The sequence below is a fragment of the Natrix helvetica genome (assembly GCF_964273705.1).
Source record: "Natrix helvetica genome assembly, chromosome: 1".
NCBI lineage: Eukaryota > Metazoa > Chordata > Lepidosauria > Squamata > Natricidae > Natrix > Natrix helvetica.
This window is the reverse complement of record NC_138548.1, coordinates 95,187,642-95,214,971: the sequence shown is the minus strand read 5'-3', so window position 1 is coordinate 95,214,971 and position 27,330 is coordinate 95,187,642. Positions and strand designations below refer to the sequence as shown.

The 27,330-nt window shown below is 36.9% G+C and overlaps 1 protein-coding gene across 1 annotated transcript; it reads left to right on the top strand.

Annotated features, from left to right (window-relative positions):
* The first annotated feature begins 3,415 nt into the window (after window positions 1-3,415).
* SLC5A12 (solute carrier family 5 member 12) lies at window positions 3,416-27,314 on the top strand. The gene is made up of 15 exons (XM_081938465.1): window positions 3,416-4,030; window positions 6,192-6,257; window positions 9,840-9,891; window positions 10,515-10,582; window positions 11,978-12,132; window positions 14,670-14,810; window positions 16,946-17,075; window positions 18,587-18,675; window positions 21,103-21,215; window positions 22,655-22,722; window positions 23,587-23,673; window positions 23,960-24,129; window positions 24,562-24,665; window positions 25,604-25,731; window positions 26,575-27,314. Exons 1-15 carry the CDS (start codon window positions 3,674-3,676, stop codon window positions 26,710-26,712), a joined length of 1,866 nt encoding a protein of 621 aa, XP_081794591.1. The 5' UTR covers window positions 3,416-3,673; the 3' UTR covers window positions 26,713-27,314.
* Window positions 27,315-27,330: the final 16 nt, after the last annotated feature.

Sequence of the window (27,330 nt, the reverse complement as noted above, 5' to 3'; positions counted from 1 at the left end):
CTGTATATCTGTAAGAGTAGAAGTGTAAGTGACACATGTTTAAGGGCATCTGCCAGCTAGGCAGGCAGGCAGCCACACCCTTCTGCAGATAATCCCATTCCTCTCTATCTGTTTTTGTTTTCTTACAATTTAATACCCTATGATTACTATATTGAGCTAGTATTTTGTTAATAAACATTTTAAAATATTCAAAGTATACTTATACATTTTCAGTTGCCATGATCCCAATTTAGCTCCAACTAAATTTGCTATTGCTGAAAATGATGTTTTTCCAGGTTGATACATGTTTTGGAGAAGTAAATCATTCTTTCAACATTTCACACTCTAGAAAAAAATTCTTAATAGATATGAAAAGCTATAAATGATACTCTTAATTAGTTGGTTAGCTGTATTGTGAACTTGTTTATCATCCAAGAACAAAATTGTCCTTATGGATTGTGAGGTTAATATTTACTCAGGAGCCCCAGTTGGTATTTAACCTGAAGATTTCCCTTGATGTAATGTTGTGACATTATCATTGTCAGATCCATGGGCGAGCTGTTAATCCCATTTTGCAGGTTTAATATTAATAGTGGAAGGTAAAGGTTTGGCTAATCAGGGATTAGCCAAACAACACAAACACTGATTTATGTCAGATTTGCTGGAAAATGCTTGAAATTAAAATGTAACTCAACAGCTACTGGTGCAAACAAGAAGACAGAACAATAAAATCTAACTGTATGCTGATTTGTAAAATTCAATCCCTAGAGTAACCTAGGTTGCTTTGTTTATTTATCAAATTTATAAAGAAGTGACCCTGGACATGCAAAAAACAGTAAATAAGTAAGGCAACCATTAGTTTAAATCATTACATAATAATTATTAAAAAGAATAAAAAAAACATACAAAGCAAAACTAAAATGGGAAAAGGGAATAGCGAGATGGAAGAATGTTAATAATAAAGGAACCACTTCACAAGTTCCCCTGTCTCCTGGGTTCCCCAGATCTACTGGTATAACCAGGTATTGACAGACATTCAGAAGCTCGGTAGTAACGAGGCCAATCTTATTTCTGGTGGGGGAGGGGGAAGAGAAGATTTCTCAATACTGGTACATCAGCAGAAAAAGCCTGTTGTATAGGAGCTGCTTAATGTAGCTATTTTTGTTGGAATCCATAACATACCTATTCTATGAAACTTGGTGGGAGGACTGGATGGGATCAGGGAAAAGCGGTCCCTCAAATCACCTGGTCCCAGACCATGTAGGGCTTTAAACCAACTTGAATTGGACAGTCTTCTTTTCACCCTTCCATGTCTGCTAGATTTTATCTACTTTCCAGAATAAATCTATTTATTACCTTGACATGTACAAAACATATGCTTCTGATTTCTAACGATCTATTGATTGCAGCAGAACATGAATTAGATAGAAAGATGCAAATGTTATCAATTTCATTTTCATGCTTAATCAGATGGTAAATGCCTTTTGTACTGTTCAAACTACAGATGAAACCTCCTGTGCTTGCAAATAACTAAATGAGAAAAGATGCCATCAATAGAGAAAAATAGCAGGTCAAAGGACAAAATGCAAAACCCAGCTCTTTCTTTGGTCAGAGGCATGGAAAATTCAATCATGGAAACCCTCTATCTCAGGGATGTCAAACTCAAGGCTTGCAGGGCCTATGATGTGCCTGCAGGGCCACCCTGGAAACATTAAAGGAGTGGCCTGCTGAACCTCTGCCAGCAAAAATGGAGCTAGGCGCCCCGAGCTCCATTTTTGTTGGCAGAAAGCTGCAGCAGGCCATTGCAGTCAAAAAGGAACTCAGGAGGGGTGCACCCTGAGCTCTATTTTTGCTGGCAGAGGGCTGCAGGAAGCTATTGCAGCCGAAAATGGATATTGAGTTGGCCATGCCTCCCTAGCCACACATCCCACCTCACAGAGGTCAAATACAACCCTGATGCATCCCTCAATGAAATCGAATTTGACATCCCTGCTCTACTTGAGCAGGTTGAGTTGTTTAGTTTATAGGAAGATTTATACTTCAGTAACAATTAAGCTTGATTTGGCTATTTTACCCTATTATCCTGTTCCTGTACATTTATCCTCTGTTCTATCTTATATTCTATCTACTATATAAATTTATTGGGCAAAGAAAAAGTAGCTGACTTACAGGGATCTAGTTATCCAACTACTGCCTGATCAAGTGGACGCTTGAGCCAAATGCTTAGAATTCCAATCCAACGCTCTATAACCACTATGCAGCTTTAGCAGGCTACATCTAAATTAAACATACAAATTAAATCAGGTGACAAGTGTAATAGGAAATTTGGCGAATATTTTGACATTGTCATGGAACATAAAGGCAGGATAAGAAAGTATAGGACAATATATTTGGGAGCAGATAAATGAGGATAGAATTATCCTTCTATCAATTCTGTATTCTAAATCTTAGTTCCAAAATTTAATTTTTCTTAAGATCAAGAGAGGGACAGATAGCCTTTTGGATCTTATGAGTTGTTATATGTAGTGTGTTTTGATCCTAAGTATAGAAATAAGTTATATGAATGTCTGTCAGCATTGAGAGCAACTAAGCCTGAGTCGATGGAAAAAGTTCCCAGAGGATTCCAACTGGTTTATCTGGATTTTCCACAAATGATCATGCCCAACAATCTCTAAAGTTTCAAAGCTATTAAACTTAATACAATACAATAGCAGAGTTGGAAGGGACCTTGGAGGTCTTCTAGTCCAACCCCCTGCCTAGGTAGGAAACCCTATACCATTTCAGACAAATGGCTATCCAACATCTTCTTAAAGACTTCCAGTGTTGGGACATTCACAACTTCTGGAGGCAAGCTGCTCCACTGATTAATCATTCTAACTGTCAGAAGTTTCTCCTCAGTTCTAAGTTGCTTCTCTCCTTGATTAGTTTCCACCCATTGCTTCTTGTTCTAACCTCAGGTGCCTTGGAAAATAGTTTCACTTCTTCTTTGTGGCAACCCCTGAGATATTGGAACACTGCTATCATAGGGGAGACATGATAGCAGTGTCATTTATCTTATCACAGACCATTAATTTGTTAACTTTTCACTCAACCAGATTTACTTTTTTTGACAATGCATTTTCTTATATATGAGTTTCAATATCAGAGACTTTGTATAATAATTGTTGAAGAGCATCTATAGGAGGAGGCTAATTCATACATCTCTGGCTGATATATTTTTCATAGATATTTGGCAAAATGCTGCAGGAATATAGTACTGGACATCCTAGGCCTTTGGTCAGATCCAGCATTGTTCCCCCCCTTAAATGTTCATTGTATAACAGGCTGACCAATCCAATGCAGTTACTCAATGTGCTAAAGTAATGTTTAACCTTAATAAGCTCTGTCAGATAAAAAGGGTGTGAACTCTTGGGTCTTTCCTTTTTTCAATCTTTAATAGCCTTGACTATTTCTTTGACAAGAAAGACATTATATGAAAAGCTACCCACAATTGTTTTTTTTTTAACCATCTCTGCACCATGACTTTGGAGTGAAGTCTGAAGTTAATATCAGTTGGACCCTGGATTATATTTGTCTTTTGGAAAATCGAATTGCTAAACTCATGGCACTGTAGATTTCTTCTCCCTTTGGAAGGTCTTTCTTTAAACAGTCAAAAGAATTGCTCAAACTGACAAGAAGACAGCTAATTACCACCATGGGCAAGTTCATCCCTCCAGTTGTGGAAAATTTTGTAATTTGGGACTATTTGGTCTTTGCTGCCCTTTTTCTGGTCTCTTCTGGCATTGGGATCTTTTTTGCAATTAAGGAGCGGAAAAAAGCAAGCTCTGGGGATTTTTTGATTGGTGGTAGGCAGATGACCTGTGGACCTGTGGCTCTTTCCCTCACTGCTAGTTTCATGTCAGCTGTCACTGTGCTGGGAACCCCAGCTGAGGTCTATCGCCATGGAGCATCCTTCCTTCTCTTTGCCATAGCATATACGTTTGTCATCATTTCTACCTCAGAACTTTTTCTACCTGTTTTCTACAGATCTGGGATCACAAGCACTTATGAGGTAAGTTCGCTTTTCTAGAAAGTGATTCTTTCTCCAGATCTTGGACCACATTCCATTTGGCCATCTAAGACATCTTGGCATTACCTTTGTTGAGACAAGAGATGCCTGACATGACATCATCTCTTCTGCAAACTTGCCATGTTGGGAAGAGCAATCACAATATATCTAAAAGGCAGCAAGATGCAGAGAAACCTACATTAATATGGAGACAGAAAATGAGTTAAAATCAACAAAGACAATGGATTTGTATATAAATTAGATAATAGCAGGCATGCTTTTGTTCTAAAGGACAGACTATTTGAGTTTGAGTTTATTAAATTAAATTAAATAAACTGAATATTTAACTGAAAGGGACCATTATGATCAACTTTTACAAATGTATCATTTCCTACAATTATCTGTAGATTGCAAAGATAGAGAATAATTCTCATTAAACTGTTAGAACATTGTAAAAATATCTCCAGTAACATAAAATGATTATTATTTTTGAAATAGAAAAGAAGAGGTGTAATGATATGTTGACAAAAACCTACCCCTCCCATATTGAAATATTAAAAATAAGGATTCCGTTTCATACAATCACTTGTCTCATGTTAGTATGAGTGTATGTGTGTGAGGTAGAGGTAGAGGGAGGGAGGGAGAAGGAGGAGGAGGAGAGAGGGAAGTTAGACAGACATATTTAGAATCTTTTTGAAAATACAGATAAAAATCAATGTTTAAAAATCAATTTTGCTTCTCTCATTTCCTATCATTGTGTATATTTTATTCATTACATAGATTCAAAGAATGTCTGATTCCAACTAACGCTGAATGATTTGCATATTAAAAAGTCAGAATAATAAAATGGAGAAACAAATTAAACTTGTCCAGAATATGTATATGAACTAAATTCAAGGAACTGTAGCAAATAGTAATTTATAGATTATAGTATCCCATCTCAGTAAAAAGAGAGGCTGTTTCTGGGACAATGGATTTTCTCCTAATGTTACATTCTCAACTTAATTGTTTGATTAATGATTTAATAGGGGAATAAGGATTATTTAACTAACCTCCCATTAGAAACCATTAAGAATCCAATTATCTCATAAATGGAACCACTCAACCCTCATATAGAGATGTAAAATTATAGTGTCCAACTTGCCAAAGGAACTGAAATATTTCACGATGAGAAAATACACTCCGGGTTTTTGAAATGTAATTATAGAACACTCTGCAGGTTTCTGTAATGGTTGACAACACTTTTTGGTTCTAGGTGTAGTTTGTAACCCATGGAACGATTTAGGCAGATATCCACACAGATCCAAGTTTTAATATTGAAAGATGAAGACTTCTATGAGATTTAAGTTGTCTTATAAATACTTGACATTTCTGGAGAACTTCCTGGAATCCATTATTGAACCCGTGTGTGCAATGTTACTGACCATTGCTGCAAGTAAAATAAAATTATGGGCCCTATCAATCCCATGTCTTCATTCCATGATGTAGGACAAGTTACAGGTAGTCCTCAACTTACAACAGTTCATTTAGTGACTGTTTGAAGTTACAATGGCATTGTAAAAAGTGACCTATGACCATTTTTTATACTTATGACCACTGCAGCATCCCCATGGTCACTTGACCAACATTCAGATGCTTGACTCATATTTATGACCATTGCAGTGTCCTGGGGTCATGTGATCACCTTTTGCGACCTTCTGACGAGCAAAGTCCATGGGGAAACCAGATTCACTTAACAACCATGCCACTAACTTAACCACTGCAGTGATTCACTTAACAACGGTGGCAAGAAAGATCATAAATTGGGGCAACTATCTCACTAAATCAAGGACTACCTATGCCAATTGAACTTCCAGTTCGATTTAGAATAACTTTATTGTCATTTTAAATGTACACTAATCAGCATACATTAAAATGAAATTTCATTGCATACATCTCTCAAAGGGTCACTACCTCCAATATACACAACAAAAACATTATAAAAGAAACAAACAAGCAAAAATTATGCATACACACACACACACACACACACACACAATTGCTGGATTGTCTATGGGAAGATCATTTCACAGTCATTACTGGAACTATTTCTTGAATGAAATGTAATACAGGGGATGATAAAGCAACAGATATTTTTATTTACTATAACCATCCCTTCCCCTAGTACCTGGAGTTAAGATTTAACAAGCCTGTTCGCATGGCAGCAACCCTGATTTACATACTGCAAACGGTAAGACATTTTCTTCATTTGCATGAAAATTGTGATTTTAAAATATTTTGGCCCTAATCTACAGAATAGATAGATCTTTTGTTCAAAATCAGCTTCATTTTCTCCTACAACACAGTGAATGTGATAGAGGATGTCTGCATAGTGTTTTGAAAATTAAAGCATGATAAAATCCTGGACATAGGAGACTCTAGATCACATGGATTTGTCATAGCATCAAATTCTACATTTACAGATGGAAGAGTATAATCTTTCTAGATTTTCATCACCCCATTAACTAGCATTTAATAGGGGCAGCGTGATGACTTAGTGGTAAAGATGCTGTGCTTGTCAGCTGAAATGATGACTCCCATTCCAGCTCGAGCTCATCCCCACCTAGCAGTTCAAAAGCATGCAAGTGCGATTAGATAAATAGGTACCACTTTGTCAGGAAGGTAACAGCACTCCATTATGTCATGCTGGCCACAGGACCATGGAAATTTCTTTCGGCAACACTGACTGAATGGCCTTGAAACAGAAATGAGCACTGCTCCCTATAGTTGGCAATGACTAGCGGAATAAAATCCACATGGATCCCTTTACCTTTTAAAAAATTAACTAACATTTCTAGACCAGGGGTATCAAACACAAGGTCAGATCCAGCCCCTGATGTGATTGGATCATGCCTGCAGTGCTGTACTGTAAAATGTAAGGGGCAGCTCATTTCGCTTCTGCCCGGTCTACCCAATCCGAAGTGGAAACATTGGGCCAGCATGGCTTTGGCCCAATCTACCCAATGCAAAGAGGAAACATGCCAGCAGTTTGGGCAGTTGCTGTACTCATCCAGTCAGCCACACCCACCCCATAGGCCACACCCATCCACCACAGAGGTCAACCCTGATGTGGCCCTCAATGAAATTGAGTTTGACACTCCTGATCTAGACTTTTTCTAGACTGCTTAACATTCTGCATTAAAGATAAATGTAGAACAGGTTTCAACATAGATTGTGGGACTGTAAAAAGACACATGTTTTTCTAGATTAATCCCTGTTGCAAACATTTTAGCTACCATTTATGTTGTACTTTAGAGTAAAGTAAATAGTGTAATCTATACACTATACAGAAGATTATAGAACAGATCCATGTCAGGGCTTTAGGAGTCATGGATGATTTATCTTGAACTAGTTTGTACCACATACTCCCATGCTCCAGGGATGCAGTGCAGTCTGATTGGCCATTTCAGAGAGAATCCCTACTATTTTTAATTGATGTATTCACAGAACTTGTGAAGACATCCATGTAACTTTATTCAGAATGTGGAATGTTTAATAACTGTGAGATTTTGGTTTTCATGCTTCTAATAATAAGCCAGTCTTCTTTCTAGGGAATGCCAGAGGTACGGTAGGTAAATATTTCTTTAAGTGCTATTTGCTTCAGAGGAGTTAAGGAACATCTTTATTTGTACTTTGCAGATGATAAAGAGAAAATCCTTCCTCCAACATCTTAGGCAACCATATACCAAGAAATCATTTTCAGGAAACAGTGTTGTGTGAATCACAAATAGCCAATGGAAAGATGAGAGCTCTGTTGCTGTTTGAGATTGCTTTGTAAGCACTATAAGGTTAATTGGCTTTTCTTGATGGCAACTTCATACATCTGCTTACTTAGGGGAATGTTTGTTCCCAGACAATTCCACTCTCTAAATTAATTCCACATACTTAAAAAAGCATCAGCAGTAGATTGGCACCTTTTAGAAATGGTTTAATTTGCAATTTTATGTCATTCTGTAGAACTGCAAAAAAAAAAAAAAAGGTTGTCCAGTGGACTCCAAAGTCCCTCTCACAATTAACGTTTTTGAGCCAGGCTTTCCCTAATAATCTGTACTTGTACCTTTTGTTTTTCTGGTCTAAGTGTAAAACCTTGCTTTTCTCCATGTTAAATTTCATTTTGTTGGATTGTTCAAGTCTGTCAAGATCTTTTTGGATTCTGAGCTTTCGTTTCAGTCTGTGGCTATTCCTATTAGCTTAATGTCATCTGCAAATTTGATAAATTCTTCTATTCCCTCATTTAAATCATTTATGAAGATATTGAAGACTACAGGGCCTAAGATAGAACCTTGTGATACCCCACTGCTTACTTTCTTCCATGTAGATGTAGTACCATTAAGAACTACTTGCGGAGTATGGTTTGTCAGCCAGTTACAAATCCATCTGGTGGTGATGCTGTCTATTCCATATTTTTCTAGCTTACTAAGAGCTGGGTTGTGGTATACTTTGTCAAATGCCTTACTGAACTCTAAATCTACTATGTCCACAGCATTTCACTGGTCTTCTAATTTAGTCACTTTATTAAAACATGATCTGTTTTTAATAAACACACGGTGACTTCAAGTTATAACTTTATGTTTCTAGATGTTTGCAGATTTTTTAAAAGTCTTTTCCAGTTTCTTTCCAAGTACTGATGTCAGGATAATTAGTTTATTCTTTGGATTTGCTTCAGATTGGGATCATTCACACATGCATACAAAATGACCTCTGATTAAAACAAGACCAATCATAATATGTTGAGAAAAGTTCAAAGCGTTTCCCAAACTTCTAACTTTAAGCATTACAGCCTTACCACAGAATAAATTTCAGTCAAAACAGCTGGGTAATCTTCTGAATAAACCACAGTATATATTCAAATGTATCAATTAAATACATTTAATTAATTATGATGTACCTTTGTACGTGCCAACATTTCTGGCATCATCCGTTAATGAAATTATAGGAAGGCCAAATTGAAATGGGAACTGGGGGAACTTGAGGTCCAGCACTTCTAGAGCTCAGAGCTCATGTACAAGGTATTTTGCTGCAGATTTTTCAAAACAATCATATCAGAGGTGGGTTCCTACTGGTTTGGCCTGGTTTGGCCAAGCCAGTAGTGTTATGCCAGCCTGGGTCGCAGAACCGACAGTGACCTAGGCTGGCCATGCCTCTGAACCAGTTTCCCGGTTGACGCAGTCACCGTCGCCCTTTTGCTTTTGAATTCTGCGCATGCACAAAACAATTTCTGTCGAACTGAGCATGCGTGCAGAGCATGCATACAGCGCACCCATGTGCACCCACGTGTACCCATGAGCAAACCGGCAGTAATGCCAGCTAGAAACCACCCCTGAATTATATGGATTAAAATAGACCACAAGTGGCTCAATAATATTCTATGAATTTTATCCATTTTGAGTTCTTTTATTGAAGCCTAGTCTGAAATATGTAACACATCTATGTTACAATCTGGAAATCAATCTACATTATTTAGGACAAGAATCATAGGCATTTTTCCTGCTAGTAGTAGCTAGAACTGCTGTTAGTATTTTCAATCTAAAAGATGGACATGGTCACACAGATGTTAAAGGCATTGTAAACTGGAGACAATGTAGAGAAATGAATGAATATCGTTCATAAATAATATATTTCCATTTGTGTGTGAGCCTCCCTCTGGGTGCCAGCCACTTTCCAGTCAAAACCTTGGAATATGATCCCAGATGAATCTCCTTCTTCTTTTGATTTTGCTCCCTATGAATATTCCCTTTGAAATACTTACTAATAGTTTTTCTACTCTTTATAGATCTTTTACACAGGAGTGGTAGTTTATGCTCCAGCTTTGGCTCTCAATCAAGGTAAGTGCTTTGTTGTTGACTTGAAAAGGACAGAAGAAAAGAGAAATTTGTTTCCTGTTATCTGCCTATCTGAAAACTCCCTTCCCCTTACTTTTCCTTTTATTCCGTCTGATATATGTTACCCCCCCTCCCCTTTTGCTAAAAAGTAACTAGAGAAGATAGATTCTGAATAGTTTTCTCAAGTTCTGGGCAAAGGGCCCAGTTTAAGGTAATAGATTAAGACTTTCTTCTGTACTTTGACATTCTCTGTCCTTCCAGCCCATTGCTTGAATGTCTTACGTAATGTGAAACAGGATAAAGCTGAGGTTTCTCACTTATTGATCTGGTGTTTCCTGCAAATGGTAGTTTTGGGGGGTGGATGATAGGTATTCTTCTTCTTTCTCTTGAGATTTGGCCCATGTATTTGACCAACTGAATTTACCACCTGTGCAAATGAAAGCAAAAGACTATAAAAGGTGGAAACTTTTTTAGTTCTGCAGCACATAAAAGAAACTGATGGGAACAGATTAAGTAACAGTACTTTCTCTCATACTATTGTATATTTAAAAATAAACAACTATAGTTAATTTGATTTAAAGTAACCTGAAGTATTACTTTTAATTACACTCCCTTTGATTTTCCAGTGACTGGATTTAATCTTTGGGGCTCAGTATTTGCAACAGGAATCGTTTGCACCTTCTACTGTACACTGGTATGTTTCTGCTATAGTTCAACTATAATCATTTTTAGAGGAATGGTTAAATAACTGGCATTTACGTTAATGGGGTTTTACAGCTGAACACAAATATTAAGATGAACTAGGAAACTTCAGTATTTTTTTCTACAAAAATCAAACATTTTATATTCTCAAATGTATGATTTGTTTCAAAATATTCACCTAAACCATACTTTCGTTCAGTTAAATGTGCTTTCAATAGAGGTACTATTTCCCAATTATTTAAATACATGATAGACTGAACGTGGGTATATAACTTGCAACCATATCTTATTTTATGTTACCTCAATGCACACTATTTCTCCAAATGATCTAAAACCCTATTTTATTTATCAATTACATTTATCATGGCTGCTTACCTTTGCTGAATTCTGGAGAACCTATACCTCCACCCAAATCCATAAAAACAGATAAAGCCTAAATTCTATAGGCAGCCATGCAATATATCCATAGGCAGCCACGCAAAAAAAGAAAAAGAAAAAAAGGCAATATATCAAACCTGAGGCAGGGCCCAAAAGCAAATTTTAAGAACTTTCTAGAACCCACAGAAAGAAGGCACTATCCTCACCTCTGGGTGATTGCTGTTTCCAGAAGGTTAGAGGTACAACGAAAAAGTCATACTTCCTTAATTTTTTAAAAAATGATGTCATTTCATAGAGGAGACCAGGAGTATACCTACTCTACTAGAACATGCTAAGTGGACAGAAACTATTGGAGATAAGTGATCCCTCATAAATATTTGGGATCTGTGCTCAGACTTAAAATAATCATATATCAACTATCCTGTCCTTTATTCAGTTTTAAGCCTGCACTTACTTAGGGAAATGGCTGAAAAATCTATATAGGATTGAAGGGAAGGCTTACCAATGATGGACTATGAGTGGCCCATATTCTTGGGTCACTCATAGTCAGTGGTGGGATTCATTTTTTTTACTACTGGTTGTGTGGGTGTGACATGGATTGGTAGGCATAGCAGGGGAAGGTTACTGCAAAATCCCCATTTTCTCCCAATCAACTGGGACTCAGGAGGCAGAGAATAGATGGGGGTGGGGCCAGTCACAGGTGGCTTTTACCGGTTCTCCGAACTGCTCAAAATTTCCACTACTGGTACTCCAGAACTGATCAGAACCTGCTGAATACCACCTCTGTTCATAGTCTCTTTTAAAACGTGTGATTATTGTGAATTATCACTGTAAATAAAGTATCTTGTATGTGAATTCTGTCCTATGATGCACTAACAATTGGCTGTGGGTAGAAAGAAAGGGACTAATCAGTATTCAACATAATAAAACCTTGCTGGAATTAGAGTTTTATACTGAATTGGTGCAAAATCAAGATAAATAAAATCTTATTTTTTTTCCTTTGATTTAGGGAGGGTTGAAAGCTGTTGTCTGGACAGATGCCTTTCAACTGATTGTTATGCTGGTTGGGTTCCTGACAGTTTTAGTTCAAGGAACTTTTAAGACTGGGGGTTTGGGAAACGTTTGGGAAACTGCTCAAAATGGATCTCGTCTCAATGTCTTTGAGTAAGTAGAATGGCTTCTCACGATCTGATTTGGTGTTTATAATGATAGGTTTATGTCAAAAATGGTCCCTTAATGAAAGATAATAATTTTTAACTTTGCAGCAACATCTATGTATGGGAGTATATTTTAAACCTTGACATACCCTGAAAATGGTAGAAATTTTCCAAGAATGGTAAAGTCAAGGAGAAGATAAAATGTTAGCTCCCCCCTCCAATTCTATCAGCTTAGTACACATGATGGAGGAATGAAACTCTTTGGCTCATACTGGAATGCAAGTAGAATAACTAAGAATTGGAGAATGCCTGTTTATTTCTTTCAAAATTAAATTAAACTATATATTAATTTGAAACTAAATCCAAACTATAACAGAATGGATCCAAATCATAGGAGTTAAAGAACCTTCCAATTTCTTACATCACCAACAAAGACAATCAAAAGTTCCCACCTTGTTTTAAAAACTCTGGATCCCTGTGTGGGATTCAGTAAACCCAAAGTAATATTTTCTGCTTATTTTTCAAAAATGGTGATTCCTATTCTTCCTTCACAGGCCAAATATATTACATCTAAGTATCATTTCACAGTTTAACTTTAAAGAATTGCATTACAGTTTTCATTTAATCACAACATCTAGCTTAAAACACTAGAAGTCTAGGTATTTTAGAAACTTCTAAAACATAAGGCCATATTGTTCAGTTAATACATGTGTCAGTAATACACATCATCAAGTATATAGTGGGAGTATATCAAACTCGAAATGATATTTCTCAAAATCTTTAAAACAATAATTATACCAGATAAATTAAAGTATCTACTTTTTGATCTAGGCATCTCAAAATAAATTTATTCTTGCTATTTTCAGATTTGAGTTATTTCTCATGTTATTTGGAGTACTAACAAATATGATTAGTGTCTTAAAAAAATGAAGATCCTGGTTTAGTACATCTGGACCCTAAAACATGTTATGGTTTCATAGGCATTATACCATTGGTCTCCAATGTGAGGAAGCCAATCATGTCTCATTCCTCCACCACCCTCGAAAGGTGTTAAAATAAAATTTCTTGAAATCTGGTATGTTAAATGTGAATGATCTCAGGCAAACCTGAGACTGAAGGGATAAAATGTAGTTATCAAGCAATTTAAAACAGGGTATAGTTTCACAAAGAATCAGCAGTGATTTGATGACCAGAATACAATCAAATTGGATGTCAACTACTTTACAGGGAAAATGAAGCAAAGGGGTAAAAACCATAAAAGTGAAAGCCCATGCAAAAGAACTGGCAATTCAAAAAACAGAGAATTGCTCTACAATCTGAATGGTAGCTCAGTGGGAACTGCAAAATACGTTTCTATAAAAGTTGCTTTTATAATAAAAAAAAGAGCAAGAAGAATGATAAGGGAATAAAAGCACAATCAGGTTTACAGCAACATGAAATGGCAGAGCAGCACAGAATGAAATGTTTCTGTGTGTGCGGGAGCAGATAAAATTTGGGGAAAATAATAGTGAAACAGAAAAATGGATTGGAGAAAAAATATCATACTGCAGGGCCACACAAACAGTAAAGATTAAAAAAATACACTTACAAATGTAATTGTTGAAGCAAAATCATGTAGAAAGTAAAGTGCCTTTCTAGTAGGCTTTGAATCCTGATTTCTTTATGAACACGTTCATCTAGTTTTCACACCAGTGATATGCAAGCAGTTTGCTATTCCCTTGCCTGGGGAATATAGTAACTCTTAAAAGGGAGGAAATGGAAGAAAATACAGATTTCAATCAACTGTTCCACTAATTTTGTCTAATGGGTATAGAAGTGAGTGAACAATCAAGTATCATCTTCTCTTGCTCTCCTGTTCTGCTTTAATTTCTTTAGAGGTCCATTGGCAGGTTTTAGGAATAAGGGTGTGGACCAGATGACCACCTAGGCAATTCCAGCATTGAACTTCTTACCTTCTTCTTGGTGAAATCCATTATTTGTGCATCACCATTTTTCTTTGCGCAAAGGTGCCCAATTTAGCATCTGGCCAACTTTGTGTAGAATACTAAACAGGATTGGGTCTGGTTAATCTGAGCTGATTTATGAGATCAGATTGAATAAGAATTGTACATGTTGCCCTTTTCAAGCTGGAGTCCTGATTTCAATATACATCTCTTTACTTATGCAACCTGAATGCTTATTTTTAACATGAATTTCAAATTATAAGAGGCATCAAATAGCCAATTCATATATGGGTGATAATTCCATCCCAGTGGCACAGTGATTTGAATGCAGTATTGCTGGCTAACTCTGTCCACTTCCAGGGGTTTGATTCTGACAAGTCTTGAGGTTGACTTAGCTTTCCTTTCTTCTGAGATCAGTAAAACGAGATTGTTGAGAACAATATGCTGACATTGTAAACCACTCAGAGAGTGAGTCTTTTTTTTTTACGGTGAGACCGGTCTATCAGGGTAACGTGGTCTACCCAAAAATGGGATGGAGCTATTTAATAGTCTGCTATTTAAACAATGGCCAATTAATAGTTTTCATGTTTTATTTATGTAGCTTTGATTTTGACCCTCTGAGAAGACACACATTTTGGACAATCGCAGTAGGAGGAACATTTACTTGGCTGGGAATTTATGGGGTTAATCAGTCCACAATACAAAGATGCATTTCATGTAAAACAGAAAAGCATGCCAAACTGTAAGTACTGTAGCTATCAAAGTTAATGTAATTTAAAATTAGAATATAATTATTTTTAATTTTTAAAAAGTCTATTAATAACTTTTTTAATGAACTATCTTATGCATAGTACTTGGGATACAGTAACTGGCCATTGAGAAGAAAATTCCCCAGTCTTGTGGGGTTTGTGCGGCATGAGAGAGATGGAAAGCTCCCATTCCTGACTTCTGCCTTACAACCTTAACTATTATTTAAATCTAATGTTGACTGTGGTTGCCTTTATTGGGCTTATTGGGGATTTATCATTGCTTTTTGTGGTTTGCTTGGTTTTATTATTTATTTGTATCATATCTTTATCATTAGTTTTACAAACAACTCATATTCATCACATTTTCCTCCTCCTATTTTCCTCACAACAACCCTGTGAGGTGGGTCAGGTTGAGAGAGAATGACTGGCCCAAGGTGGGACTTGCATTCGCATTCTTCTGCTTTCTACTATGGTGCCTTAACACCCTAGACCAGTGCTTCTCAATTATTTTCTGTCATGCCCCCCCTAGGAAGAAGAAAACATTTCGCCCCCCCCCCCGTGGGACTGTAAATAGTATCATTTGTCTATAAAATTGTTATAAGTACACCTCTGCATAACATAGCACACCGGTCTTTCCTCGTCTCCCACCGTAGTCACATGCTTTCTTTCCTCTTTCCCTCTTACTTGTCTATCCTTCCTTCTACCCTCCCTTCCTCCTTCCCTTCCTTCCTGCCTCCCTTCCAGTTCCCTCCTTCCTCTTTCCCCCTGCCTGCCTGCCTTCTTTCCCTCCTGCTTATCTATGCTTTCTTCCTTCCTTGCACCTCCCTCCCTTCTGCCTGCCTGCCTTCTTTCCTCTTTCCCTATCCTCCTATCCTTCCTTTCTCCCTCCCTCCTTCCCTGCCTCCCTTCCAGTTCCATTCCTCCCTCCTTCCTTCTGCCTCCTTCCTGCCTGCTTGCCTTCTTTCCTCTTTCCCTCCGGCGTGTCTGCTTTTCTTTCCTTCCTTCCACCTCCCTTCTGCCCTCCTGCTTTCTTTCCTCTTTCCCTCTTGCTTGTCTATCCTTAGTCCCTCCTCCCCTTCTTCCCTCCCTCCCTGCCAGCAGCTCCTCCAGCATCCCAGCTGGAAGCAGCAGCACAACAGTCGCCGTTACCAGGGGCGAAGGGGTGGCGGTGGCAAGATCGGGCGACCGCCGCCCCTTTGTCCCTTCCCCAACAGCGGCTGTTGCGCTTCCGCTTCCAGACGGAATGCTGGCGGTGGAGCTGCTGGTGGGGAGGCAAGCTACGTGGTGGCGAAGATGGGCGGTCCCATGCTTCCCTCCCTCCCACCCCCGCCCGAGCAAGCTTCTTGCACAGCTCCAGCCCGCGGCTCCAATGAAAATCCACAGTCCGAAGTGCTCCCACTTCCAGGCGGGATATATTATGCCTCGCCCACGCCTTCGCCGCCGTTGCACCCAGATGGAAAGGGAGCCTACGCGCCCCACTTTACGGAGCCTCGCGCCCCCCCAGGGGGGCACGCCCCACTATTTGAGAACCGCTGCCCTAGACTAAACTAACTCTCTTACCAGCATTGATTGTTGCTTTTTGTGATTATTATTATTTATTTACTTACTCTTTTTATTGCTCTTGTATGTTGCCCAGCATCCTTTGAGACTGGTGTCATTTATTAGTACTAGAAAACAAATGAACAATCTTAACAGAGTATCTTGCCACAAAGATAGGATTTCAAATATTAAATGTGAAATTCCACTTCCATCTAAATTCACAACAGAGTGAAGGATTATCACTATCAAAGTTGTTTCCCACACAAATCACATTCATGTATGTCAGGGACAGGGAAAGTTAGTAGTACATTTCAAAGGAACTCTCTTGGGCACTGAAAGAGTCACAGGAAGTAAATACATTATGAAAAGAGGATCTCAAACTACTGGGATTATGTACGAAGGGGCAAATTGTGGACTTCTTTTATTGTGGCAAACAGAGAAAGGGCTACATCTTTGCTTCTTTTAACTGTGGTAAGAAATGTCTTGTCAAAAACTAATGTGACTATCATACTCTGGGACAGAATTAAGAATTTTCAGGACACCTTTCTTTATTGAATGATTTCTAATTCATCTTTTTTCTTCTCCTTAGTGCACTTTACCTTAATTTGGTGGGATTATGGGTCATCCTGGTGTGTGCAGTTTTCTGTGGATTGGTGATGTATTCCTTTTTTATGACCTGTGATCCTTGGACTGCAGATTTCATTTCAGCACCAGATCAGGTAAATAAATTATTTAAAACTGTAAACAGAGAATTGTTCTGTGATTGGAATTGTTCTTTAAATGCAGCTGTGCTGAACTCAGTGGTGCGGGATTATTTGAGTATTTCTGCAACATCTTTTAATGAGGTGCAAATGGAGGGAATTGACACGGGGACATTGGCAAACACTCTTGTTGAGATCTATGTTCCATGTGCAGCAATTAAAAAGGAATGAGAGGAACAATAACAACAAAATAATTAGTGTATATATTTTTTATATGCTGCATAGTTATTTCTTGTGAGATGGGCAGTTATATAAATATGATTAATAAATAAGTAGAACCAGAACGAAAGCACATTAATAGCTACTAAATAGCAATTGTTCTTATGCACCATAGTACTTTACAGCACTCTCTGTGTAGTTTGCAATGTTAGCATATTGCCCCCAACAATCTGGGTCATTTTACCCAACTCGGAAGGATGGAAGGCTGAATCAACATTGAGCCCCACCAAGGTTGAATTCCTGGATGTTGGCAGAGTCTAAAAGCTCTGGTCTAACAGCAGAAGAGCTTAAAAGATCTATATGAGTGAGATAATTAGTCCATTTAGCTTAGTGCAGAAGGACAACTGAAAGTCAATGAGCAATCATATTCTTTGTGGCTTGAAACCCTACTAAGTTGACCTTATTTCTTGTTGAAGAGTGTTGATGAACAGTGATTAATATTTATATGTATTTATTTGTTAGGGTGTAGGTATATACATATGTATGTGTATAGAATATCTATATGTGTGTTATGTATGTGTACACTTTTGAAAGCAGGCAACAGAATTTCATTTTTAATGTGTGCCAGAATGCCCATTAGAAAAAAAATGACTATAAAGGCTATCTTATCTTCTTTTTAAAGCATTTTTTCCAAGTATAATGTTTTTCTTTATAAAAATTCAAAAAATTGGGGAAGGGTATGATAAATTCCAAATTCTGGTTATACCTCTTCTGGTTGATGTCCTAGCATTTTTTTTAATCTACCGCAAAGAATAGTGGGCAAAATAAAGAGAAGGAAGACAGTTTATTTATAGACAATTTATCTACACCTGGTAGCAATTTTCTCAGGATGGGATCTCCATTGCCAGGAAGTGGTGAAGATTGATCTTTCAGCATGTAGGTATTCCTCTCCCCACTATCGTATCCCCATCACTTTGATCTTGCATTGGACACCTAAGATAGAATTGGTATGGGGGGAATTATCAGTTTATAGGTCATATTTCTTCTTGATGAATCAGCCACTATGCAGGCTGTCCAATGTGTCCATTCCCTCTTGAAATCTAGACCCTACACTCACCATGTTACAGGAACAAAGGCCCTCTGATCCTTAGCTTCATTTACTTCACTGGAAAATTAAGCACAGAGGTGTCTTCCTTTGTGCACAATGAGATTTGTGGAGTTCATGAGATCGGTCTATATGTGCATTAAGGTTGCTCTGTATAGCAGGACTGTTCCTCATCTTCTTTCTCTCCTTTTTTCTCTCTCTCCAGTTAATGCCATATTTTGTGATGATAATATTTTCATCGGCTCCTGGACTTCCAGGCCTATTTGTTGCATGTGCATTCAGTGGAACACTAAGGTCTGTCCTATGCTGGATTTAATGGAGGTGTGTCAAACCAAGCAGTAGGGAATGAAGTTCTTGAAAAGGCTGCCTCGTGTCCTTCCTTTCCTCTTCCTACAATGAAATGCTGTCCACTCTTTGTCTTTCAAAGCCTGCAGGAAACTTGACAGACAGATTATCTTCTCTTTCTAAATTTATTTTAAAAACATGATATCATCTATGTGCTGTTAGATTATGTGTGTGTGGGTACATACGTTTGATAATGTATGCTACATGCATTAGATAATGTATGTGCCATACATTGGAGTATTAGCATTAATTATTTTTTTAAGAAATCAGAAAATCAGAAGGCCAGGATGAGTACAGGCGATTTGAGGCAAAGGCTGCTTATTCTTAGGAATAGAATAATGTGCCATTTGTAATAGGAAAATTAGTTATTTAGTTATATAGAGTAGATTCCTTGTTCCTTAGAAGATGTTGCATTTGTAGGATTGGGAGGGAGGCAAGAAAGAAAGAGATTTTTTGGAAGAAGCTGGAAGGAAAACTAAAATAGATAAAATGTAATAATATGTTGACTTTCTTAATGCTTCCATTTTTCCTTGAAGGTAACTATTTAAATATCCTCCATAAAACTATCCAGAGAACTTAGTAAACTTTATTCACACCTTCAGGAGAGCCAGTTTGGTGAGGCCATGAGTTCTCTTCCTTTAGGTACAAAGCCAACTGTGTGATCTTGGGTCAGCCACCCTCAGTGTTAGGAAGGAAACAATGGCTACCATTTCAAAAAACGTTGCCAAGAAGTTGCCAGGAATCAACACCAATTCAAAAGAAACAAACAAGAGCAACAACAAAGAAACAAATATACCTCCTTGCACAACATTCTCATGTATGAAAACTCTTTTGACACTGTAGTATTTATGTCATTGCATGATCACATAATCAGTTACTGCATGAAGAGTTTAACTATTCAAGCAATGGAAGCAGAACTTCTGTTTATAAAAAAAAGGGATAACTGTGCTAATGTAAAATATTTCCATGTTTATTTGCAAGAGAAGTCATATATACCAGGCCCTCCCTGAAGGAAGAAAAGAGAGCCATGGAAAAGTAATGTGAGATGCAGAAATAGTAAAAAAATATCCAGCAACAAGAATGCTCTAGGCACAAAAGTGAACAGATACTTTAATTCCCATAAGACTGACTGCAAAAGCTGATGGAGTTAGCAGAGATGGCTAAATTGACCACTTTAATTAAAGGAAAGAATACAGCTAACTTTGTTTCTGCTTGGAAATTACTTCTGGACTTTGTGGTTGAGGTGGAAAAAAATTGAAACTTTGACTTTGCTGATTAGATAGGTTTGTTGTTATAGAAATGGCTAGTATATATTACTAGAAATGGCTAGTATATATTACTAGAAATGGCTAGTATATATTACTATGTAATATTAAAAGTTTACATATATTACTATATAAAAGTAAAAGTCAAGGCTGTATGTTATAACCTTATTCTACTTCACTAGAAAGAGCTTGTCTGTTTTTTCCTCTTGACCCTACACTTTTTTCTCTTCCCCTTTCCTTGTTTACTTTCTGATTATTTTCATTTTTCTTTGTACTTTATATTTTTATAAACGAATACAAAATTCATGAAAAATAAACGAAATAGTAAAAATATCATAATCCTTAGCTATGAGGGTACTAGTAAACCTTGTCTCAAAAATAAGATAAGCTGCAAGATAAGTATTCACATAGCTTAAATGTATTCATTCACTGCATTAATCAATGATGCTTATTTAATTTTAATTTAGGGAGTTACATGAAGAAGAGGTTAGGATTACAGAAAACCATAGTGTTTTATAATGTCTGAAGCCAATAAGTAATCTCTGTTCAGTGAATGCAGCTAGAAAAATTCTTGCCCTCAAATAAAGTGTACTTTTTCCCAGTTTCACAATTTCTAATCTGGCTCTATTGGGCAAAGTCTAAATTCACACAACAACATGCTAATCTAAACTAAGGAATGAAAGTTGTAGGAATCCCACTATTTTAGTAGGTTATGAACCAAGCAACCACATGACCTATTTTGTTTAGGCATAGCATGTTATAAGAACAAGCAATTATGCTTTAATCCAGGTTTAGTATGTTATATAAAGACATCTTGACTGTTAGTGACATTCAAGTAATAATTATTATTTGTGGAACAGAAGATTCAGCTATCTTACCATACAGAGTGATGGTGGCAGTATTAGTAATATAGAACAGGCAGTTTGTTCAAATCCTTCTTTCTTTTATTTGATTTGCCTCATATTTATTTCTTCTTTTACTTTTTACTTATTTTGCCATACTGGGCTATTTGGTAGATGGGTGGAAATAATTTAGTATTACTTATCCCAGGACTAGTCACATTTTAAGGACTAATCTGTAGTTCTGACATTGTACATGCTTGCTTTTATAGCACTGTGGCTGCAAGTATAAATGCTCTGGCAACAGTAACATTTGAAGATTTTGTCAAGAACTGTTTTCCAAAACTGTCTAATCGTGCGAGCACTTGGACCAGCAAAGGCTTATGTAGGTGGAAAATATGACCTTTTCTTAACTTTAAATAAAACTGTTTCTTAATCTATTGTTCAAAATGAAAATGTCTTTAAAACTGATATGTTTAAACTTGCCACTTTTCAAAAGTCCTTCATACAATATCACAAGAGCTGTGTCTGAGCCATAACTTACAGACAATTTCTCTTATCAGTATATGCAAAGAAAGGTATGATTATTTAATGATGATTTGCTCCCTTTTGAGATATTTATCATCTCAAATTATCAGCAGTAACTTTGGAGCAGTATATCCAGAGATGTTAGGTTCCTAATCAGCTGCATGTAAACTATAGTTTTATAAAAAAATAAAGGGAGGATTAATAGGGTCCAACGTCCTTCACATGAATGCGCGCAGCACGTGCATGTGTCTTACCATCCAGCAACACCTCAGTGAGCCTCCGTGATGCTCGAGCTGCTCGGTGGAGCATCGCACAGGTGCTGTATGTGCCGTGTGCATTCGCAGAAGCACCAAAGAGTTTAAAGACAGGTAAGGAGTGCGGGTGGGTGGGTTGGCCCTCCAGAGCACCGTATCGGAATGGTACCCGGTGTTCTGGGAAGGCACCGGTACACTCAAACCGGAGCATACCGCCTACAACCCACCTCTGATATTAACTATCTTAAAGGAAGTTAGTGCTTCCTTATAATCTGTACACATTGATTAAGGCATAAATTTTTAATCTATTGACCATCCTTGAAAGACAATGAATTCCAACAAAGATACAACCTAGCAGCTAAAAGCAGAGTCATCAATACACATGAATAGTCAAGTAAGAGACTGGATTACTTTGATAGACTGTGACTTAAATATTTATGCTCAAAGAGATCATGGAAATGTCATTCTGTGGCATCATAATAGAATGAAAGCTTCGTTAATTGACATTTCCTATCATGACCTATGAAAATGATTTTAGATGAAAAATATGCTTTCATTGGAAATTACACTGGCTTCTATCCATGAGTAATTGAAATTTGAAGTTCCTTCTTTCAGTGTCCTCAAAACAGCAACATGAAAGGGAAAAATATCATTTTAAAGCAAGTGCCAAAATGAAGGTGTCAGCATCAAATTGCATAATGCAGTTTGGAATAATAGGTTGAAAATCTCAATAGGTTGAAGTTCTGCTGAAGAAGGAAATGTGAAACTGATTTCAACTGATTTTCTCATCTCCCTTTAACTAGTTATTTTCTATGAAAAGCTTCTGTGAAAGCTTCAGGCAATTATGGAGGTTAAAGGACAAGGGAAGAATGGACAAATATTCTATCTCAAACTTTCTGCTTTCTGAAAAGTCCCATATAGAGTAAATCTCAGGAAATGTTCTTTTGATAGGAGGAAATTTTGGAACCCATCCACAGGTTGTCAACAATATGATGAAAATATATTTGAGTATATATAATGAAAACTGTTTCCTTTTCTCCAGGCGTACTATTTGGAGGGCTGTGTACTACAATGGCTGTAGTTGCATCATTCATGGGTGGTGTTGTGCAGGTAACTACCCAACTAAATGTTTGGTATGACCTTGAATTTGTATCATCCTCCCTGAATAAGGAAGTTTCAACTTCCATAGCGAGAAAGCTCTGCTCAGATTAAATTCATAGACTGCTTATCTGCTATTAAACCCATTCATATTCATATGTCATCAGTTGCTTTCCCTACGCATTATCATCAGGAAGAGTAATCATGGAACCCTCTTTAATTGAAACAACTTCTCTTTTTGATTAAATTTGTTATCTCTTTTATCCTTGAGAATAAATAAGGCACTTAAAAATATAGGCAATGTATATATGCAGGATTAAATTGTATTTCATTTGCATTCATGAATCCTAAATCATGAAAGTATGCAGGATCCTCCTGCTTTACCATGTGTACCATGTCACATATACCACAGAAATCTCCTGGATGGACCCAAGAAACCATAAATTATGGTTGTGATAATTTTACATATTCATGCACACGTTTGAGTGTCTTCACAAGCAAGTTCTTAAATATTTTTTCAATAGTATGCCCATGTAGAGAGGTGGCTTTCACATACGTTTACCACTGGTTCACTGTGCACCGAAAATGTGAGCATGCATGCCTTCCACACATGCTCTTTGCCCACATGCACGGCTTGCATGCATGCACACGGCTTAGAAAACATGGCTAAATAGGATAGCATAGTGTGGGGGTGGATGGGCAGGTCCACCTGCAGGTTGCCACTACCGATTCGGCCAAACTGGACAGAACCAGCTGAATACCACCCCTGCCCATGTACTATACAAGTAAAAACTTTGTAAAACAATTAAACAGTAGGTTATAGAAATTGGATATATACAGTATATATTTGATAACTGTGATATATTTTCTAACTAGGCTTCACTTAGTATTCATGGAATGTGTGGAGGACCTATGCTGGGATTATTTACACTGGGAATTATTTTTCCTTGTACCAATTGGAAAGTAAGTAACAAGAATAGCATTATCTTTGCATATATAATCTACTATTTTTGTTGATTTTTAATATTGTTATTAAACATAGCAAAAGATCCATCTGTCATGACACTTTATTGTTAACTGGGATGTGATATGAGCAATCTTCTTATTGTTTCATAAACTATGAGTCTCTTGCCAGATATTAGCTGACGTCCTTCAGAAGTGACAAATAAATTTCCTACCTTAGAAGATTTACAGGTATTTAAAATTTGACAACTCCAATAATAATGTTTCATGGTTGCATTTGTTTAAGGGTGCTTTTGGTGGCCTCGCTACTGGAATCACTTTGGCGTTTTGGGTCGGCATTGGAGCTTTTGTGTATCCTGCTCCACCATCAAAAACTCTGCCACTCTACCTTTCAACCGCTGGATGCAATGGTACTGATATGGTTGTACCCATAGTTCCTACTTTACCTCCTGAAAGGTACCATTCTTATCTAACTATCTACATATTTTATGGCAGTGGTTCATAATCGCTTTCCATAGTAATTATAGCCCAGTATTACAATTAATCATTCTATCATCTGTCTGTCTGTCTGTCTGTCTTCGATCTATCTATCTACCATCAATCTATCTATGTATCTATTTTGTTGTAGTTAAGTATCATTAAATTGCAATTAAACATATTAAACATTCTATCATTTATCTGTCTGTCTGTCTTCAATCTATCTATCTACCATCAATCTATCTATGTATCTATTTTGCTGTAGTTAAGTATCATTAAATTGTAATTAAACCTATGAGTGTTTTAAAGTTTATCAATAATCTGTATGGTATTAGGATTTAAACCCAATTGGTAAGGGAATTGTGTGTACAGCACAGCAACTATTGTCTTTGTTCCATTTTGTCTTCCCAGGCCTTACTTAGCAGATTCCTGGTATTCTTTGTCTTACCTCTACTACAGTGCTGTTGGCTGTCTTGGATGTATAATTGCAGGGCTACTGATCAGTTTTGTGACAGGTCAGTTCTTTTCTGATATTCACAGTCCTGAAAACAACCTTAATTTTTAACTATTCTTTTACTTATGGGCTTTAACTATTTTTTGAAACAAGCAAAACAATAGCTTTACTTTTCATGATCTGGACAATCTCAAGGTTGGTTAACTTCTCAAAGAGTAAACAAGACATTGCACCTGGTTGTCATTCAGTTCCAATTGAGGTTTGGACCTGGTTGCCATTCAGTTCCAATTGAGGTTTGTTTTTCTGGTCTCCAGTATGTGTGCGCGTGCATGCGTCCCTGGTTTTTGCAGTCGGTGCCAAAAAGGTTCGCAAACACTGCCCTAGGATTTCAAGCACTTCTTATTTAGTATCTAATGGCTCAGACTCCATTGCGGTATTTGTGATGCTAGAGTCCCTTCCCCCCATTCTAAGAGCATTTCTTTGCACTTAAACTGCATTTGATATTTGGTTGGCAATACTGCTGATTCAAAGTATGCTGTGGAGTTTTTCACAATGCTGTTTTTTAGTTTCCACTACACTGAACACCATCAAGCATATTTTGTTCCTGTTGTTGCTTACGGTGGGAATATCATTTCCACAAATGAGACAAAATATATTCCTGTGTAATTTTTAAATTTACTTCATATGTTGTATTAACTGAATCATTTGGGTAAGAATTAATAAAATGGCCAGCGATCATTGGGTTAAATGTTTCTTTATTAGTGAAGGTCCAATGTAGGTTGTTAAAACTAACAAGTGGATCGATAAGATTTACACTATTTCAAAATTTGGTGAAACACCTGGATGAATTAGGGACATGGATTCTAATTATTTTATACTAAAAGAATGACTGTGACTTAACAAGACGTGGAAATGACTGCTTTCAGAATTAAGATTTTTATAAAATATTAGAAAATATTTGCTTTTTTGATATACAATTAACTTTTTTGTTCTATCTAGGTCCTAATAAAGGGAAAGATATTAACCCAATATTAATTCGCCCAATCTGCAATCTATTTTGTTTCTGGTCTCCTAAATACAAAACGTTTTGCTGGTGTGGAGTGGATCATAACAGTAAAGAACTTCAAGTAAGTTTATTGTATTATTCTTTTGACATATTCTTTGACATATCAGAGCAATGGATGGGGTTGAGCCTAATAGACTCCATCCTATTTCTTGATAGCCTGTCCTGCTTAATTTTTTCATCACTTTTGCATGAAGACATTTTCACTAACGACTGGACTTCAAAAAAATCTTATGGTTCCTAAGAAGTTATCCTAAAATTTATAGGATAGAACACTAAATAGTTTTTATCTCAAATATATATAATTCTAATTAATTGAAAATGCATGTTGTTTTGAGCTATGAATAGCATTAATAGATTTGGGAGGTGTGAAAACCGATCATTGGGTCCCAATCTATTTATTTTGTTCAGAAGTTTATGTTAGAAGAATTTGATAATATCAAATTCCTCAAGCATCCCTAATTCTGAATATCTCATGACAATGTTTCTTAACTTTGGCTAGTTGAAGAATTGTGGACTTCAACTCCCAGAATTCCACAGCCATTCCAATGAACCCTATGAATCAGACTGATAATGTCTTTATTTTAGCCAAGTTACAGCTGGATGAATTTTCCCATGATAAAGTTGAATTTTCATGGAACAGGCTTAAATTAAAATATGAATCAAGTGAAAAAGCTGGTAAAATGCTAGTATAATTTTAAGCAATAGAATTATCAGAGCTTTATTTCTGAAAGAGGGGTGATGGGCAGATGGTTAGATTCAGATTACTATTATTTCAGTATATAACTAAGTATATAACTAAGAAAGGCACGTTTCACTCCTGGCCATTTAAGGTTGCGACAGTGGATTTAGGTGTAACCACCTGCGTTGTTAAATTGTTTTTTTAAAAAAAAACATTTCTTTTCAGGATGAATTGAAAATTGACTTTGAAACAAAGGCAGATGCAAATGATGTGCTGAAGAATGGATGGAAAAACAATTTACCTGGTTATAACCCCTATGAGAAATCCTACACTAATACAAGCATGACTGAATCCTATTTTTAGCACAAATAGTAAAAAGAAGACAAATAGCTGACGTGGAGATTTCATAAGAACAGAAGAAAACACACTTTATTTATGTCTGCTAATTTGCTTAGAAATCATTTATTTATTATTTAATAGAGGGTCATATCTATTCAGGTCAGTTTCATAATGGATCAGGAATGGTTTCTAAAACACCAGCGGTACTTTAAGGAATAAAACTTTTTTTGTTTAAAAGAATCCCACCATCTTGTTCATAGCATGGTTTGAATTTTAATGCTGCTCCCTTGGGGTTAAAACAGAGGTGGGTTCTTACTGGTTCGGACCGGTTTGGCCAAGTAGATAGTAACTCGGCTGGTCCTGCCCCCGAACCGGTTCTATCTTGTTTTTTGATTCTGCGCATGTGCAGAAGCAATTTTTTTACTACTGTGCATGCACACATCAAGCATGTGCATGCCTGAAGCATGTTCCTGAGTGAACCAGCAGTAACAAAAGTGGGAACCCAACCCTGGGTTAAAAGTGCAAGCCACAGTATAAATTGCACCTTTTGAGTATTATTATAGCATCAGGGATTTTTAAAAAATCTCCTGGAAGGTTATTTCCCGCCACATTTTATAGTCTTCCAAATAAAGGATTTATGAA

Excerpts from the sequence above, each read along its gene's own strand:
- SLC5A12 (XM_081938465.1), top strand. The coding sequence starts at position 3,674 with ATGGGCAAGTTCATCCCTCCAGTTGTGGAAAATTTTGTAATTTGGGAC. Across the intron at positions 10,583-11,977 it reads GCACCTTCTACTGTACACTG|GGAGGGTTGAAAGCTGTTGT; the intron begins GTATGTTTCTGC and ends CCTTTGATTTAG. Across the intron at positions 14,811-16,945 it reads ACAGAAAAGCATGCCAAACT|TGCACTTTACCTTAATTTGG; the intron begins GTAAGTACTGTA and ends TCTTCTCCTTAG.